We start from the raw sequence: 13,332 nt of genomic DNA, 5'->3' as shown, positions 1-13,332 counted from the left end.
CGAGGCGGGCACGTCGTGAGAGGCATGCGTGTGAGGCGTGTCGTGTCCTGCGAGCACACGCGATCCCGTCAACACCCCGGGGCGGGGAACGGCCCAGTCACGCTCGAACAGTTGTTGCCTCGCTGCCCTTTGCCTCGCCTACCACATGCCAGGGGCCATGCTGGGCCTGGGGATACGTGGGAGGCCACACTGCACTGGGGAAAATGGGGAACAAGTGAAAACAGATGGGGTGTGGACAATGAGACTCCTTCAGGAGGCTTTTGAGTGAAATTGGAATGACAAGGATTAAGCCATGTGGAAATTAGGGATAGTGGTCTAGGCATTGGGCATAGCGTGTGCAAAGGCCCCGGGGCAGGACCGTCCCTCGTGGGTGTAGCTGGAGCCAAGTGAGCCATGGGGGGAGAGGGAGTAGGGGAGAGGGAAGGGCCACACAGGGGCTGGCGGGAACCGGCAGGGCGTTTGCATCTCACCCCATGTGATGGGGAACCGTGGGGAGGAGCCATGTGGCCTGACTTGCATTTGGAAAGGTCAGTGGCTCCTGGAGGGCGGTTAGGAAGATGAGATCTGGTGAGCTTCAACTTCAGCGTCATCAGCCCTGGGCAGCGGCAGCAAATGACTTGGGCCAAGGTGTGCTCCAGCAAGGGCCCCGTGGCCTCCATGAGGATCCCAAGGGGGTGGCTTTGACCTCTCCCCGGGGGTCTGTGTTTTAAGGCGATAAAACAAAGTGAGCTTCCTTCCAGACCCCCTCTGTCTCTCCCCAGAGACACTGTTCACCGTCGCTTTCCTTCCTGTTCCTTTCTCTCCCCTGTACGCTCCAGCGCGGGGCTTGAACTCACGACCCCGAGATCAAGACCTGAGCTGAGAACAAGAGTTGGATACCTAACTGACTGAGCCCCCCAGGTGCCCCCTTTTTGTTGTTTAAAAACACTTTTAGGGGAGTCTGGCTGGCTCAGCCAGTGGGGCGTGGGGCTCCCAATCTCAGGGTTGTGAGCTTGAGGCCCAGGTTGCAGGTAGAGAGGACTTAACGTATTTTTAAAAAATAAAAATTTAAAAGACCGTTCCTACATACATCCTTAGGAACATATGGACCGTATTCAGTATTTTGTGTGCAGTTTAAACGTTTTGCGTAAACGTCATACTGTCCTGGGTTTGTATTAACTTGGATTTTATAGTTTTCCTTATATACACGACCCTTTCCGCCACCGAATGGTATTCTGTCCCCAGAAGGTGCCTGGAATCACTCGCCCAATTTCCTTCTGACGGACACAGCTTTCCCCAACTTCCGCCACGCAGACCTTCACAGGGGCCTTTCGGAGCACCGGGAGGGCTCCGGGCCTGGTCCAGCCTGCTGCTTGTGGTTCTAAATAAAGTTTTATTGGCACGTGGCCCGCCCACCTGGTTATGTCTCCCCTGCAGCTGCTGGTGAGCTGAGCAGTAGGGACCCTGTGCCCTGCCAAACCCAAAATGTTTGCCACCCAGCTCTTTCCAGGAACAGCCTGTGATCCCCCATCTGTGCTCTGGTTTTCGTCTCTTTCATTGTGGAGGAACCGGCCACTGCCAGAGAGCAGAGTGGACCTCTGGTCCTTTGGCAAGAACACACACTCCTGGCTTCCGAGAGCCGCTCTGATCCCTCCAGGAGGGGTGGCAGAGGTCGCTCAAGGACGCGTGGCTCCAAGCGGCCGCAGAAATGTCTCCACCGGTGGCCCAGGACACAAGGGGCATCCTCTGTCCATGCCTGGCACCTGCCCCCAGACCAGAGACCTCCGGGAGGAGCAGGGAGAGGGGCTCAAACCAGGCGGGCTCTCGAGGGACAGACGGGGACGCCGCCCAGGGCTTTAAGAAAAAACCCTGTTTCCTAACTTGTTATTTGGCCATAATTTCAGATTCAGGAAACGTTCCAAGAAAGCCACGAAGAACTCTAACCTCTTCGTGTGTTCTGGGAACGCGAACGTGTCACATCTGTGCCGTCCCTTTCTCCCTTTCCCTGTCTGTCCCTACCCTGTTCACTTCTAAATTTGTCCCGGGGCATTTCCTAAACTGCACGGCGCCCCTCCCTCCTCACAGAGCACTCGCCCAGCTCGAGAAGCAGACACGGATTAATGACAGACAAGCCTTGGTCGTTGTCCCCAACAGCGTCCTCCGTGGGAAAGAACATTCCAGATCATGCCTGCATTCCGGGTCCTGTCTCTTTAGCCTCCTCTACCCTGGAATGTTCCCCCGTCTTTGTGTCTTACAATCGGGACCCTTTTAGGAGTCCTGGCCGGGTGTTTGTACAGTGGCCCACAGGCTGAGTGTCCCGGTGTGCCCACACGATCGGGGTCAGCTTCTGTGTCGGGGGATCCGCAGCCCAGATGCCGTGTCCTTCCCGGGGCATGAACCCCGACGGCGGGGATGATGTGGCGTCTGGGGTTTCCCCACCGGGGAGTAACCGTCGTCCCCTTTGTGGCCAGGCAATGGGGTGGGGGGGCCATGCCCCTCCAAGGACCCAGCTGCTGGGGGAGCCCGCCCGAATCCGAGACCCTCTGATGGCCGACAAGCCGGGGCGCTTCTCACTCCGTCCCTCCTACGTTTACCTGCTGGATTAAATGCCCACTTGTGTTTCCAGTTTACAGAGGACAAAAGAGAAATTTAAGCCCGTGAAGTGTCTTGCCCTGAGGTCGAACGGCAAATGGGAGACAGGGCTGGCTTTTAGGGTTTTTTTTTTAATTCAAAACAAAACCGCGTCATAGAGACCGATTCACTGACCGTAAAATTCACCCATGTCAAGGGTACATTGCAGTGGTTTGTAGTATATTCACAGAGTCGTGCCTTCATCAGCCCTAATTCCAGAATATTCCATCACCCCAAGGGACGCCCCGCCCCCACCGGCCCCCCCAGCAGCCGCAGGTTCCCCTTCTTTTATTTATCTATTTATTTATGTGTTTGTTTATTTATTTGACAGGGATCACAAGTAGGCAGAGAGGCAGGCAGAGAGAGGGGGGAAGCAGGCTCCTCGCTGAGCAGAGAGCCCGATGCGGGGCTCGATCCCAGGACCCTGAGATCATGACCTGAGCCGAAGGCAGAGGCTTAACCCACTGAGCCCCCCAGGCGCCGCTGCAGGTTCCCCTTCGGTGTCAGAGTTGCCGTTGCGGACACTTGCAGGCACAGGACCCTACGGTTCCGAGCCCATGTGGTTCGGATGACGAGTGCAGGAGCTCACTGGGGCTCATTCAGAAAAGAGAATTTATTACCCACCTTTCTCATTCTTACTTGGCAAAAAAAAAAAAAACCAAAGCCCCATTGACGACTCCCAGGTTCGGCCCGGCGTGCGCCCGGCCCGTAAAGGGCTCCCCTTGCTCTCGCCCTCCAATTCCCGGGGGGAGAACTCAGCGGCCCGGTGGGGCAGGTGTCCACCGCTGGACCCAGGGTCTGTGGCCCACTGGGGGAATGGGGGGGCTGGGGGTGTGGAGGGGGCGGGACCGAAGAGCATTGGGGTCCAACGGGACGAGGTGAGGCTGACTGTCACCCACCGCCGTGCCCCTGCCCGCGGACTGGCCATTTTCCCACCAGCAGAAAGCCAGGATGTTGGCAGCAGGGGAAGGGGGACAGGGGGGTGGGCAGGTACCCAGAAAGGACAAGGAGCCGTTTCTCATTCCTCCTCCTGGGGCTCAGCCCTCTTCATGCCCACATCCGGTGAAAAGTCCAGTCGGAACAGCGCAGACCTCGCGCCAGGCCTGCGGCCCCTCCCTGGAGGCTCATCGGGAATGCAGAGTCCCGGGCCTCAGCAGGCTCGGGATCCACATCGCCGGCAGGATGCCCAGATGGGCACATGGACATTCTCTGAGCGTCGCCTGCTGGCCCCGGAGCTGCCCGGAGAGGGGGCCGCGTGGTGAGGACGCAGCTGGGCGACTCAGTGGGCACCACGGCCCCGGAGCGTGGACGAGGGTCTCACGTTCCAAACGCCGCCTGGCTGACCCGCTTGACGGCAGCTTCGCGAGACTCGGAAGAGAGCCCAGGGGCTCGCTGTGCTCCAGGGACCGGCCCAGGGAAGCCGTGAGACCGTGAACGTGTTTCCGGCCACGGAGTCTGCCCTAAGTGGTCACGCGGCCCTGGCCAGCTGATGCAAGGCGGGCTGGTGTCCCTGTCACGCCTGGCATCGGGGTTTTCCTGTGGGCTTTGCTCTCCGCCCCTTAGAAAGCTACTGCGGCGCCTCCCAGCCCCCTCTTGACGTCTCCTTACAGTTTGCAAAGTGCACGCTGCCAGGTGTTCAAGGGAGGGGTCCCAAATCAGGCGCGGGGGGAGTCCTCAGGGTCCACGAAGGGGCCAGAGGCAGTGATCAGGGCCACCTCCTGCATGTTTGGGGATGAGGAGGGTTGTTTTTGTTTTTATTTTTAAGATTTTATTTATTTATTTATTTATTTATTTGTCAGAGAGAGAGAGAAAGAGAGAGAGAGCACAAGCAGGCAGAGAGGCAGGCAGAGGCAGAGAGGGAAGCAGGCTCCCCTCTGAGCAAGGAGCCCAACTCGGGGCTCGATTCCTGGACCCTGGGATCATGACCTGAGCCGGAGGCTGCGGCCTAACCGACTGAGCCACGCAGGTGTCCCGAGAAGGAGGTTTTGACACAGGAATGTCAGTCCCCAGGGTTTCCCGCCAGCCAGGGGAAGGACTGGGGGCCAAGAACCGGGATTTAAGTGAATTTGTAAAGAGTCTAAAAACTCAGTGTTTCTTGGTTATTTCGTGGTTGAGGCTCATTTTGGGGCTGGGGCTCAGCCCGCTGCCCGTCCGCGGTATCACAGGAGCCTCGCAGCTCCGTTTGGCAGAACCGTCCCTGCCCCTCCCCACAGCGTAGTGATAATGCAGCGGGGCCCGGAGAGTGCAGGGGACTCACCCAAGGCCACACAGCTCAAACCACCTTTCGCTAGGCTTAGAGCACTGTCCCCTCAACCGGGGTTTCCCAAAAGGTGGGACTCCCACCGTGACTTGGGGGGGGTGATGGAAGGACCCTAGCGCGAGGACGGCCCACTTCCTCCGGCTCACGGGCTGTCCGCTGAAGTCAGGAGAAAGTCTCTCGGGAGCCAGTGGGTCTTTCGCGCCTCTGATGCCTGCTGGTCGCTCTTCTGAACCGAGAGCGAGAGCATCCGCGTCCTGTTTAAACCCACGGACGAGTATGGTTTTCTAATATCTAATAGATCTAATCAACCTCATTCCCTTTTAAGGCAGCAACGTAGTTTTGCCTTTAAGATGAATTTTGTAAGGCTTTATTTGTCGGAAGAGAGAGCGCACAAGCAGGGGGAGGGGCAGAGGGAGAAGCAGGCTCCCCGCTGCACAGGGAGCCCGCTGCGGGCCTCGAACCCAGGACCCTGAGATCATGACCTGAGCCGGAGGCAGAGGCTTCACCCGCTGAGCCCCCCAGGCGCCCCAGCCTTTAAGATCAATTTATGTAAGTTTGCTTTGTTTTGTCTTGTATTTAAAGAGCTGGTGAGGGACACCTGGGTGGCTCATTCGGTTGGGCTGTCCAACGCTTGGTTTCGATTCAGATCACGATCTCAGGGTCGTGAGATCGCACCGGGCATCGGGCTCCACGCTCCGCGGAGCGTCTGCTTGAGATGCTCTCCCTCCCTCCCCCTGCCCTCCCCGTGCTCACTCCTGCGCTTGCTCGCTCTCTAAACAAACAAACAAACAAATAAAATCTTTTTAAAAAGCTGATCGCAGGGACTTAAACAGATCCCCCCGCGCCCAGCAGCCCAAGCGTCCACAGTGTGTCCATCCTCGTGGCGGAAGAGACACCGGCTGCAGCGTGGACGGGCCCTGAAGGCGGGCGAGCCGAGTGATTTGCCGGGAGGCCCCTCCCCGCCCCCTCCAGCAGGCTGTGCTCCCACCCTCTGCTTCTCCAGTGATGTCCCAGCTGGAGGGCCCCCTGCCGTGATGCCGATGGCGACCACGTTCCCCCTGCACCCCGGCCGGAAACAAGTCAGAGAAGCGGCCGCGGGGACTGCAGATGCACGGGCTGCTCTCCCCGCCCTGCCCTGGGCTGAGCTGCGTACGCCCGGTCAGGGGATGAACTCCAGGGGCGAGCGCGGCCGGGAGCTGGACTGGGCTCTCTCCAGCCCCTTTCCTCCCCACACCAGTTCATTTTGGGTAGAAGCAAGAGGAAAATGCATCTTTATCTCACAGGGTGCCTGCTGGGTTTAATTTTTGTCCTTTTTACCAACTCTCCTGGCACATCAGAGGCCCACAGGGCTTCGGGCGCCGTGCTCTAGTCTCCATGGAGACGGAACCTGTCTCCAGCCCCGCTCCACCAGCCGATCCTGGGGCTGAGCCGAGAACCAGGGGCTGGGCAGGGCCGAGGGGTGGGATGCGGTAGGAGGACCCCTGACTCACCGCCACCCCGCCCCACCCTACCTCTGCCTCTCAGCTAACCCTGATGTCCTGCCCCTGTCCCTGACGTCCTGCTTCTGTCTGCGGTTGGACAGGGGGCTACTGGCGATGATTATGAAAACAGCCGGTCCCCGAGTGCTAAGAATGTCCCAGGCGCTACACGAAGCCTCACCAGTTAGCTCACTGAATCCATGCCACGGACAGCCCCCTGTTCACTCCTTGGTGTCACTTGACAAATAAGGAAACCGAGGCTTAGCCACCCATAGTGTGAGGGAGATGGTGTGGGATCGTGGGAAGTGGGTGGACTCCAGAGTCAGCCGGCTGCGCTCAAATCCCAGCCCTCTCTGTGTGACTGGACCTTTCTGAGCCTCAGCTTCCCCCTCTGTAGAATGGGTATAGAAGCGGTACTCCCCTCTTACGTTTGGTTGCTTTGAGGATTGTGCTGGGATGGACGAGGGTGAGCTCACGTGGGGAGAAAGCTTAAGCGTGGGGGCAGGGTGGGGCTCCAAAAAACCCAGTCATCAAGATAAAGATTATTTTAATGCAATTTTTAAAAGTCTACACTGATGACCAGCAAATCCATAATTGAGCAAAATGTCAACACTTTAAATAGAACCAGTGTTCTCGAGTTTCCCTTTTGGCTCAGCATGGCATTGTGACGGGTCCTGTCTTTGTTTTAAAACAGAATTTTTAATTTAAAATAAAAATAAAACAAATTAAAAATTAAAACCAGGACGAGTAACAGTGCCGTGCTGAGCAATGGGAAAACTCAGTAATACTAATTCTGTGTTTATTTAAAATTATGGTATCCTGTTCATTGTAACTTTTTGCATTTTGATGTTTTAAATAGCACATTAAGTGCTTTTTATTTATTTTTTAAAAAGATTTATGTATTCACTCTAGAGAGAGAGAGCTCACAAGCAGGGGGAGGGGCAGAGGGAGAGAGAATTTCAAGCAGGGTGCAGAGCCCGACGTGGGTCTCTATCCCAGGACCCTAAGATCATGACCTGAGCCGAGACCGAGAGTCAGATGCTCAACCAACTGAGCCACCCAGGATGGTGGGTGGACTTAATGCCCCTGCATTAAGTGTTTTTTAAAGATTTTTTTAAAAAGTAATCTCTACCCCCAACATGGGACTTGAACTCATGATCCCAAGATCAAGTATGTAGCATATTAGAATTAAGTTAAAAGGGTATGTATGCCATGGAGGAAAAAGCAAGCCAGAGAAAGGAGATGACGATGGCTGAATGATTTTAGATAAGATGGATAGAGAAAGTGGTGAGGATCCAACGAGTGAGCCTGCCATGCACCATGCCATGGGAGACGGCATTCCAGGAAAATGGCACAGCCCATGCAAAGGCCCTGGGGCAGACCATACATGGTGTGCTGCAGGAAGAGAGGAGACCCGTGCGACTGGGGCAGAGTAAGCGAGGGAAAGAGGAGGTGGGAGAGCAGGGGGTGGAGGGGTCAGGTCCTACAGGGGCTTTGGGGAGGATTTGGGCTTTAATTTGGGGACATCTTTGGAGAGTTTTAAGGCAGGATGACGGGATAGTCTCGGAGCCGTTGGACCCAATGTGTCAGTATCCTTTGACGTATTTTGAATGGTATGTGCACATAGCAAGTGTGAGAAAAAATGTTAGTTCTGGTTGCTGTTGGCGGGGACACAGGGCTGCAGTCTCTTTTTGTTGGTTTTCCGTTTTTGTGTTGAGTGTTTGTGTGCACCCCGGCCGAGGATGGCTGTTTCCATCCAGGGAGCTATAAACCTGGAGGTACCGAGCACAGTGCCCGGCACACGGTGTGAGCAGAGGGCTCCTTCTGGGTCTCGTCGCTGATGCTATCGGTACCCCCTACGCTGCTACAGGCTCCCAGGTGCCAAGGACGGCCCGGTCAAGGCCAGGCAGGCGCCCTGGAGAGCTGCGCGCCTCGCCTAGTGATGTTTCCTGTCCTTGGCCGCGGGAGGAGCGGGGCCCTGGGAGCCGGGTCCGCCCTGCCCTCGGTTTCCCCGCCCGCGCGGGGCGCCCGGCACGCGGGGGACGGGGGCGGGGGGCGCCGCGGCGGCGAGGCGCGCTCCGGCCGCCAGGGGCCGCTGCGGAGCCGCCCTTTTGTGGTCCTGATGCTGGAGCGAGCGGGCGCGCGGAGGAGGGAGGAGGGCGCGGGGACGGGGCGGGAGGGAGGCGGGAGGCGGCGTCCGTCGCTCCAGCTGCGAGTCCGCCCGCCGCCCGCCGCCGCCGCCGCCGCCGGCTCGGTCCCGCGCCCGCCGCCCGCCTGCGCCCGCCATGGCCCGCCTGACGGAGAGCGAGGCGCGCCGGCAGCAGCAGCAGCTCCTGCAGACGCGGCCCTCGCCCGTGGGCAGCAGCGGGCCCGAGCCCCCCGGGGGGCAGCCCGACGGCATGAAGGACCTGGACGCCATCAAGCTCTTCGTGGGCCAGATCCCGCGCAACCTGGACGAGAAGGACCTCAAGCCGCTCTTCGAGCAGTTCGGCCGCATCTACGAGCTCACGGTGCTCAAAGACCCCTACACGGGCATGCACAAAGGTGGGCGCCCGGCCCCCTCCCTCCCCTCCCCTCCCTCCCCTCCCCTCCGTCGGCCTCCCCACCCCACCTTCCGGCATCTTCTCTCCCCCAGCCCTCCTCTCCTCACCTCCTCCCTCTGCTCGCCTCTGCCACGGCATCGTTCCTTCCCCCCCCCTTCCACCCACCCCTCCTCCCCGCTCTGGGGGTGCAGCTGACAGATTCGAGCTGGCCCCCTCCCCTCCTCCGCCCCCTCTCCCTCCCTCCCCACCTTCCGGCGTCCTCCCGCTCCGCTCCCTCTCTCCTTCCTTTTCTCTCCTCTCCCATCTCCCTCGACCTCCCATCCTCTCCCCCCCCAGCCTCCTTCTCTCTCTCTCTGCCTCTCCCTCCCGTTCCCCCTGGACCCCCACCCCTTCCTCCCTCCCTCACCCACTCTTCCCTGCCCCTTTGCTGGGGGAGCTGCCTGAACGTCGTCCCCCCTCCCCGCCCCCCCCCCGCCCCATTCATTCGGCCTCCCCAGGCCCCGTCGGGAAAGTTTGCACCTCTGGACTCCATTGCTTTGGTCATTTTCACAAAGCCAGGCCAGTGGGGCAGGTCCGGCCAGCCGCAGGGAACACGGATGCCCAGGACCCCGGGCTAATCGGTAACTACAAAGAAAGCGGGGTGGGGGTATCAGGGAGCTGAGCGAGGCGGGGGTGGTGGTGGTGGTGGCGCCAGCCTCCCCAGCCTTGGGTGGTTAAAACGCTATGGTTTGCCCTCCCCTCTGCCCATCCTCTCTGTTTGGATCAGTGTCCCCCCTCCGTTTCTCTGCCCTCCCCCTCCCTGCCTCCACCTTTGGCTCAAGTTAAAACTGGCCTAGCCTGTTAGCAATGTGTTGAGGTCTGAGGCCAAAGACGATGAGCCTGAACCGTCCATCTGGCAAAGCCCAGATCCCAGGGTGGACCGGGAGGCGTGGGCGACCTGGGAGCCCAGTGGGGGAGGCAGGAGGGGTGGGGAGGCCTGCCCACCTCCCTCCCACCTGATTCTCTCTCTGATGGGATGCTGGAGGAGGTGCCCGGGGACTGTGGCCCCAGCCCTGGGCTCCAATCGTGGGCCCGCTGTCTGAATTACGGTAGCTTTGACGACTCTCCTGTAAAGATGTTGGCGACCGAGGGTGGGGACGGTGTAGGCTTTGTGCTGCACACCCCTGACAAGACCCTGGAGGTGCCTTGGGGATGGACCAGGGCCCATGACCTATTTCAGCCCCTGCTTGTCTCCGTCCTCCTCTCTGTTGCAGGCATGGGAAGCATGAATACATGTTTGTTGGATGGATGGATGCATGGGTCGGACCGGGCAGGCCGTGGGGAGAGTCCGGTGGGATGGAGATAGGGCCTGGCACTCTAGCTGGACCCTCCAGCTGGTATCTCAGGGGAGAAAAGAAACCCCTCCCATCCCCCACCTTTTTTCAAATCCAACCATCACCAAAAAAAGAAAAGAAAAGAAAAAAAATCGGGCTTGGAAAATCCAATTCTTCTATGTGAACTGGGAGGGTGGGGGGGTTCCATTCATCCGTGAGTCACGCTCAGGGGTCCGCGGCTGCGTGAGGGCTCTTCCCACAAGCCCCTACCCCGAGTACGCCTGGAGGGCCCGTTTCTAGAAAGATTCTGGTGGAGGCTGGAGGGGGTGTCCGCGCGGCCCCCGAATGTCTGGCTGAAAGGCTGTCGGTGAGCTCCGGATCGAGGAAGTCTACAGGGAGCTGGGGACGGCCGCGCCGGGTGATCCTTCCTTTTTTTCCCCTTTTCCCATTTTTTAAGTCTCCCCTGGCCCTCCCCCCCCCCCGCCCCCTGGCCAGGAAGAAAAGAAGGACTGTGGCCGGAGCCTCGGTTTCCCCCACTGTCACAGAGCAAGGCCCCTTGAATGTGCGGTTATGTTTTTCTGGCTGGAAATTCTTGGATTAGAGACCCCTCAGGGGCTTTCTCAGGTGGGGGAAAATTAGGAAACAGTGTGTCACCTGACAGACACCTGCCTGCCACCCTCCACGTCCCAGGGGTCCTGGATGGAGGGCCTGTGGTTAGGGCAGGGGGCCTGTCCTCACATCCACTCTCCGACGCCCACGGGTCGGGGATGGTTCTCTTTTCCTGATCCCACCTGTGCTGGGCCTGGCTGGGCCTCGCCTGTGGGAAGGGGCTGGGTGGGGGGCAAGCTGGAGGTGAGGGGGTCTTGAGGACCCACAGCGTTTGGGGCTCTGCTGTGGGACCTGTGGCCCGTGGCTGCCCCTCTCTGGGTCTCAGCCAAAGGGAGGTAGAATGATGAATGGGAAACGGGGGTGATCTGGTTTAGTTCCTGGGGAGCCAACAGGATACAGGACACCTGCTGTTGGTGCTGAGAGTAGTGGGGTTGGGGGTGTGGTCCTGGCGGGGCCGGGAGAAGGGAGGGAAATCCTCCCCCCCCCCAGAGCCTTCTGGGCTCCTGACTGCTAGGGGATCCCATGACGAGGGGCAGCAGGGGCGCTGGAGGGCCAGAGAGGGTGAAGTGGGTCACCGTGCCACCGGCTCCCCGTGCAGCAAGGGCCACCCAGCGTCGTCCTCGTCCTCCTCGTTCTAAGGATCATCTCATCCTTAACTGTCATACCCGGGGCCGTTTCAGCGCCGGCTGAAGGGATCACCCCTGAGGTGGGCTGTGAGCGTTAGCGCCTTGGGAAACTGAGGCACGGAGGCGCCGGGACTGGATCTCGAGGACCAAGCAGAGCTGGGTCCCCCGCTGTCCCCCACCTGTCTCCCTCCAGCCCAGGGAGGGAAGGAAGTCTGTCTGTGTGATGGAGGGGTGACAGGTTCCCCCAGGCCAAGTCAGGGCCCTCCAAGACGGTGTTGGGGAGGGAAGGGGCTGTGAGGGGAGGTACCCGGATGCCTCAGGGACTGTGTGCTGGGGCCCCTGCTGAGACCAAGGGATGGTCCAGTCCGGCCTGGGGCTCTGGGAACGTGGCAGGGTAGGGGGAGGATGGGGAGGACAGTCCTCAGAGGGCAGGCCCTTGGGCGCCGGCTTGTTTTGTTTTTAAGACAGAAATGGATGGAGACAGAGAGACAGAAAAACAGAGATTCAGAGACAGAAGGAGAGACAGAGAGAGACTCAGAGCAGAAGGAGAGAAGGAGAGAGACACAGGGACTGAGAGAAACAGGCGCAGGGGAGGACCCCACACACACAGCCAGGGAGAGGCAGGGGGAGGCAGGGGGAGGCAGGGGGAGGCAGGGGGAGACGGGGCAGCGAGGAGGGAGCAAGGCCGCTTCTCCACTCAGACTTGTGCCTCACCAAGAGCTCAGGCCAGGAGTGGGGGCCTCTCACTGGCCAGTGTCCCCATGTCCCCCCACCAGGTCCCAGCCAGGGACGGTGCCTCAGAGGGGGCTCACGGAGGTGCCTGGTGTGGCCACGCGGTCCCTCTCTCCCGAGGGGGCCCAGCGTCAATGCCCACCCTGCCCTGGGCAGGTTCCCCGCCATAGGGCTCGGCCGCCCCTGGGGCGGGGGGCATTTACGGAAATCGTATATGCATTTGCATGTTAATGACAATATTTATCTTAAAGCGGAGGTGGCGAGGGGGCCCCCGCTGCAGGTGGGGGCGCTGGGTGGAGGCCTGTGGTTTCCATGGGAGCACCAGCTGCTGGGATGGCGGCAGGAGGGGCGGCTGGAGCACGCTGAGCTCTGAGGCGTGAGATTCCAGCCCCGGGAGACGGAGGGCTGCCTGGCGGGGGCATCCAGGGAGGAGAGGGCGAGGTGAGAGCGGAGCAGGGCGGTGCAGGGGGCCGGAGTCCGAGCTAGGCATGCCCCGCCTCTGTGCCTCAGTTTCCCCAGCCGCCCGTTCTTCCCTGATTTAACAGGCTTTTAGAAGGCGCTCGGGGCCTTCCAGGCTGCGACTGTGGCATCGCTTCTGCCCTCCTTCAGGCAGAGAGCATTGGCTGAGCACCTACTGTGTGCCGCGTTTGTGGGGACGTGGGAATCTGCGGGAACGGGAATCGGTCCGGGATTCACGATGGAGTGAAGGAGACCTGCGTCTCCGCCGACCCATATAACCAACATTTACTGAGCACCAGGCCCCGTTCTAGACCCAGGATACGATGTCGAACAACACAGATAGGAATGTCCCCCAAGACCCGACCTGCCTTCAAATCCCAGCCTGGCAGGGGTACACTGTGAGGAGTGAGGAGGTCAAAGGCATTGCTGTTAGGGTTGTGATGGTGGAAACACGCGCCTCCAGGGACAACCCAGAGGAGCCCTGGTTCCTGCAGGTTTGGAGACCAGGAGGGCTTCCTGGAGGAGGTGGTCAGTGTGAAAGAGCCGTTCCAAGCTTGGCATTGAGATGAGTCTGGTTTCTGTGCATCTTACTGGCAGACCGTGTTGGCACCTACAGGAACGGGAGAGCTGCGGGGCTTTCCATCTCAGAGGGTGGGGAAGGTGGGGACCAGAATGGTAGGCCGTTAAGCCTTTTGGCACCGG

At 59.6% G+C, this 13,332-nt stretch overlaps 1 protein-coding gene across 3 annotated transcripts in view; it reads left to right on the top strand.

Annotated features, from left to right (window-relative positions):
• Positions 1-8,633: 8,633 nt before the first annotated feature.
• Positions 8,634-13,332, top strand: part of CELF5 (CUGBP Elav-like family member 5) — a gene marked incomplete at both ends in the record, with an annotated part of 45,877 nt that continues 41,178 nt past the window's right edge. For all 3 annotated transcript variants that reach the window (XM_080818577.1, XM_080818575.1, XM_080818576.1), the window contains one exon: positions 8,634-8,892. In XM_080818577.1, coding sequence (XP_080674703.1) covers positions 8,634-8,892 — 259 coding nt within the window. The remainder of the gene's footprint in view (positions 8,893-13,332) is intronic.

Source organism: Martes martes (genome assembly GCF_963455335.1).
Source record: "Martes martes genome assembly, chromosome: 1".
In the NCBI taxonomy this organism is placed as follows: domain Eukaryota; kingdom Metazoa; phylum Chordata; class Mammalia; order Carnivora; family Mustelidae; genus Martes; species Martes martes.
Note: the sequence above shows the minus strand (reverse complement) of the source record. Positions and strands in the feature narration are given on the sequence as shown.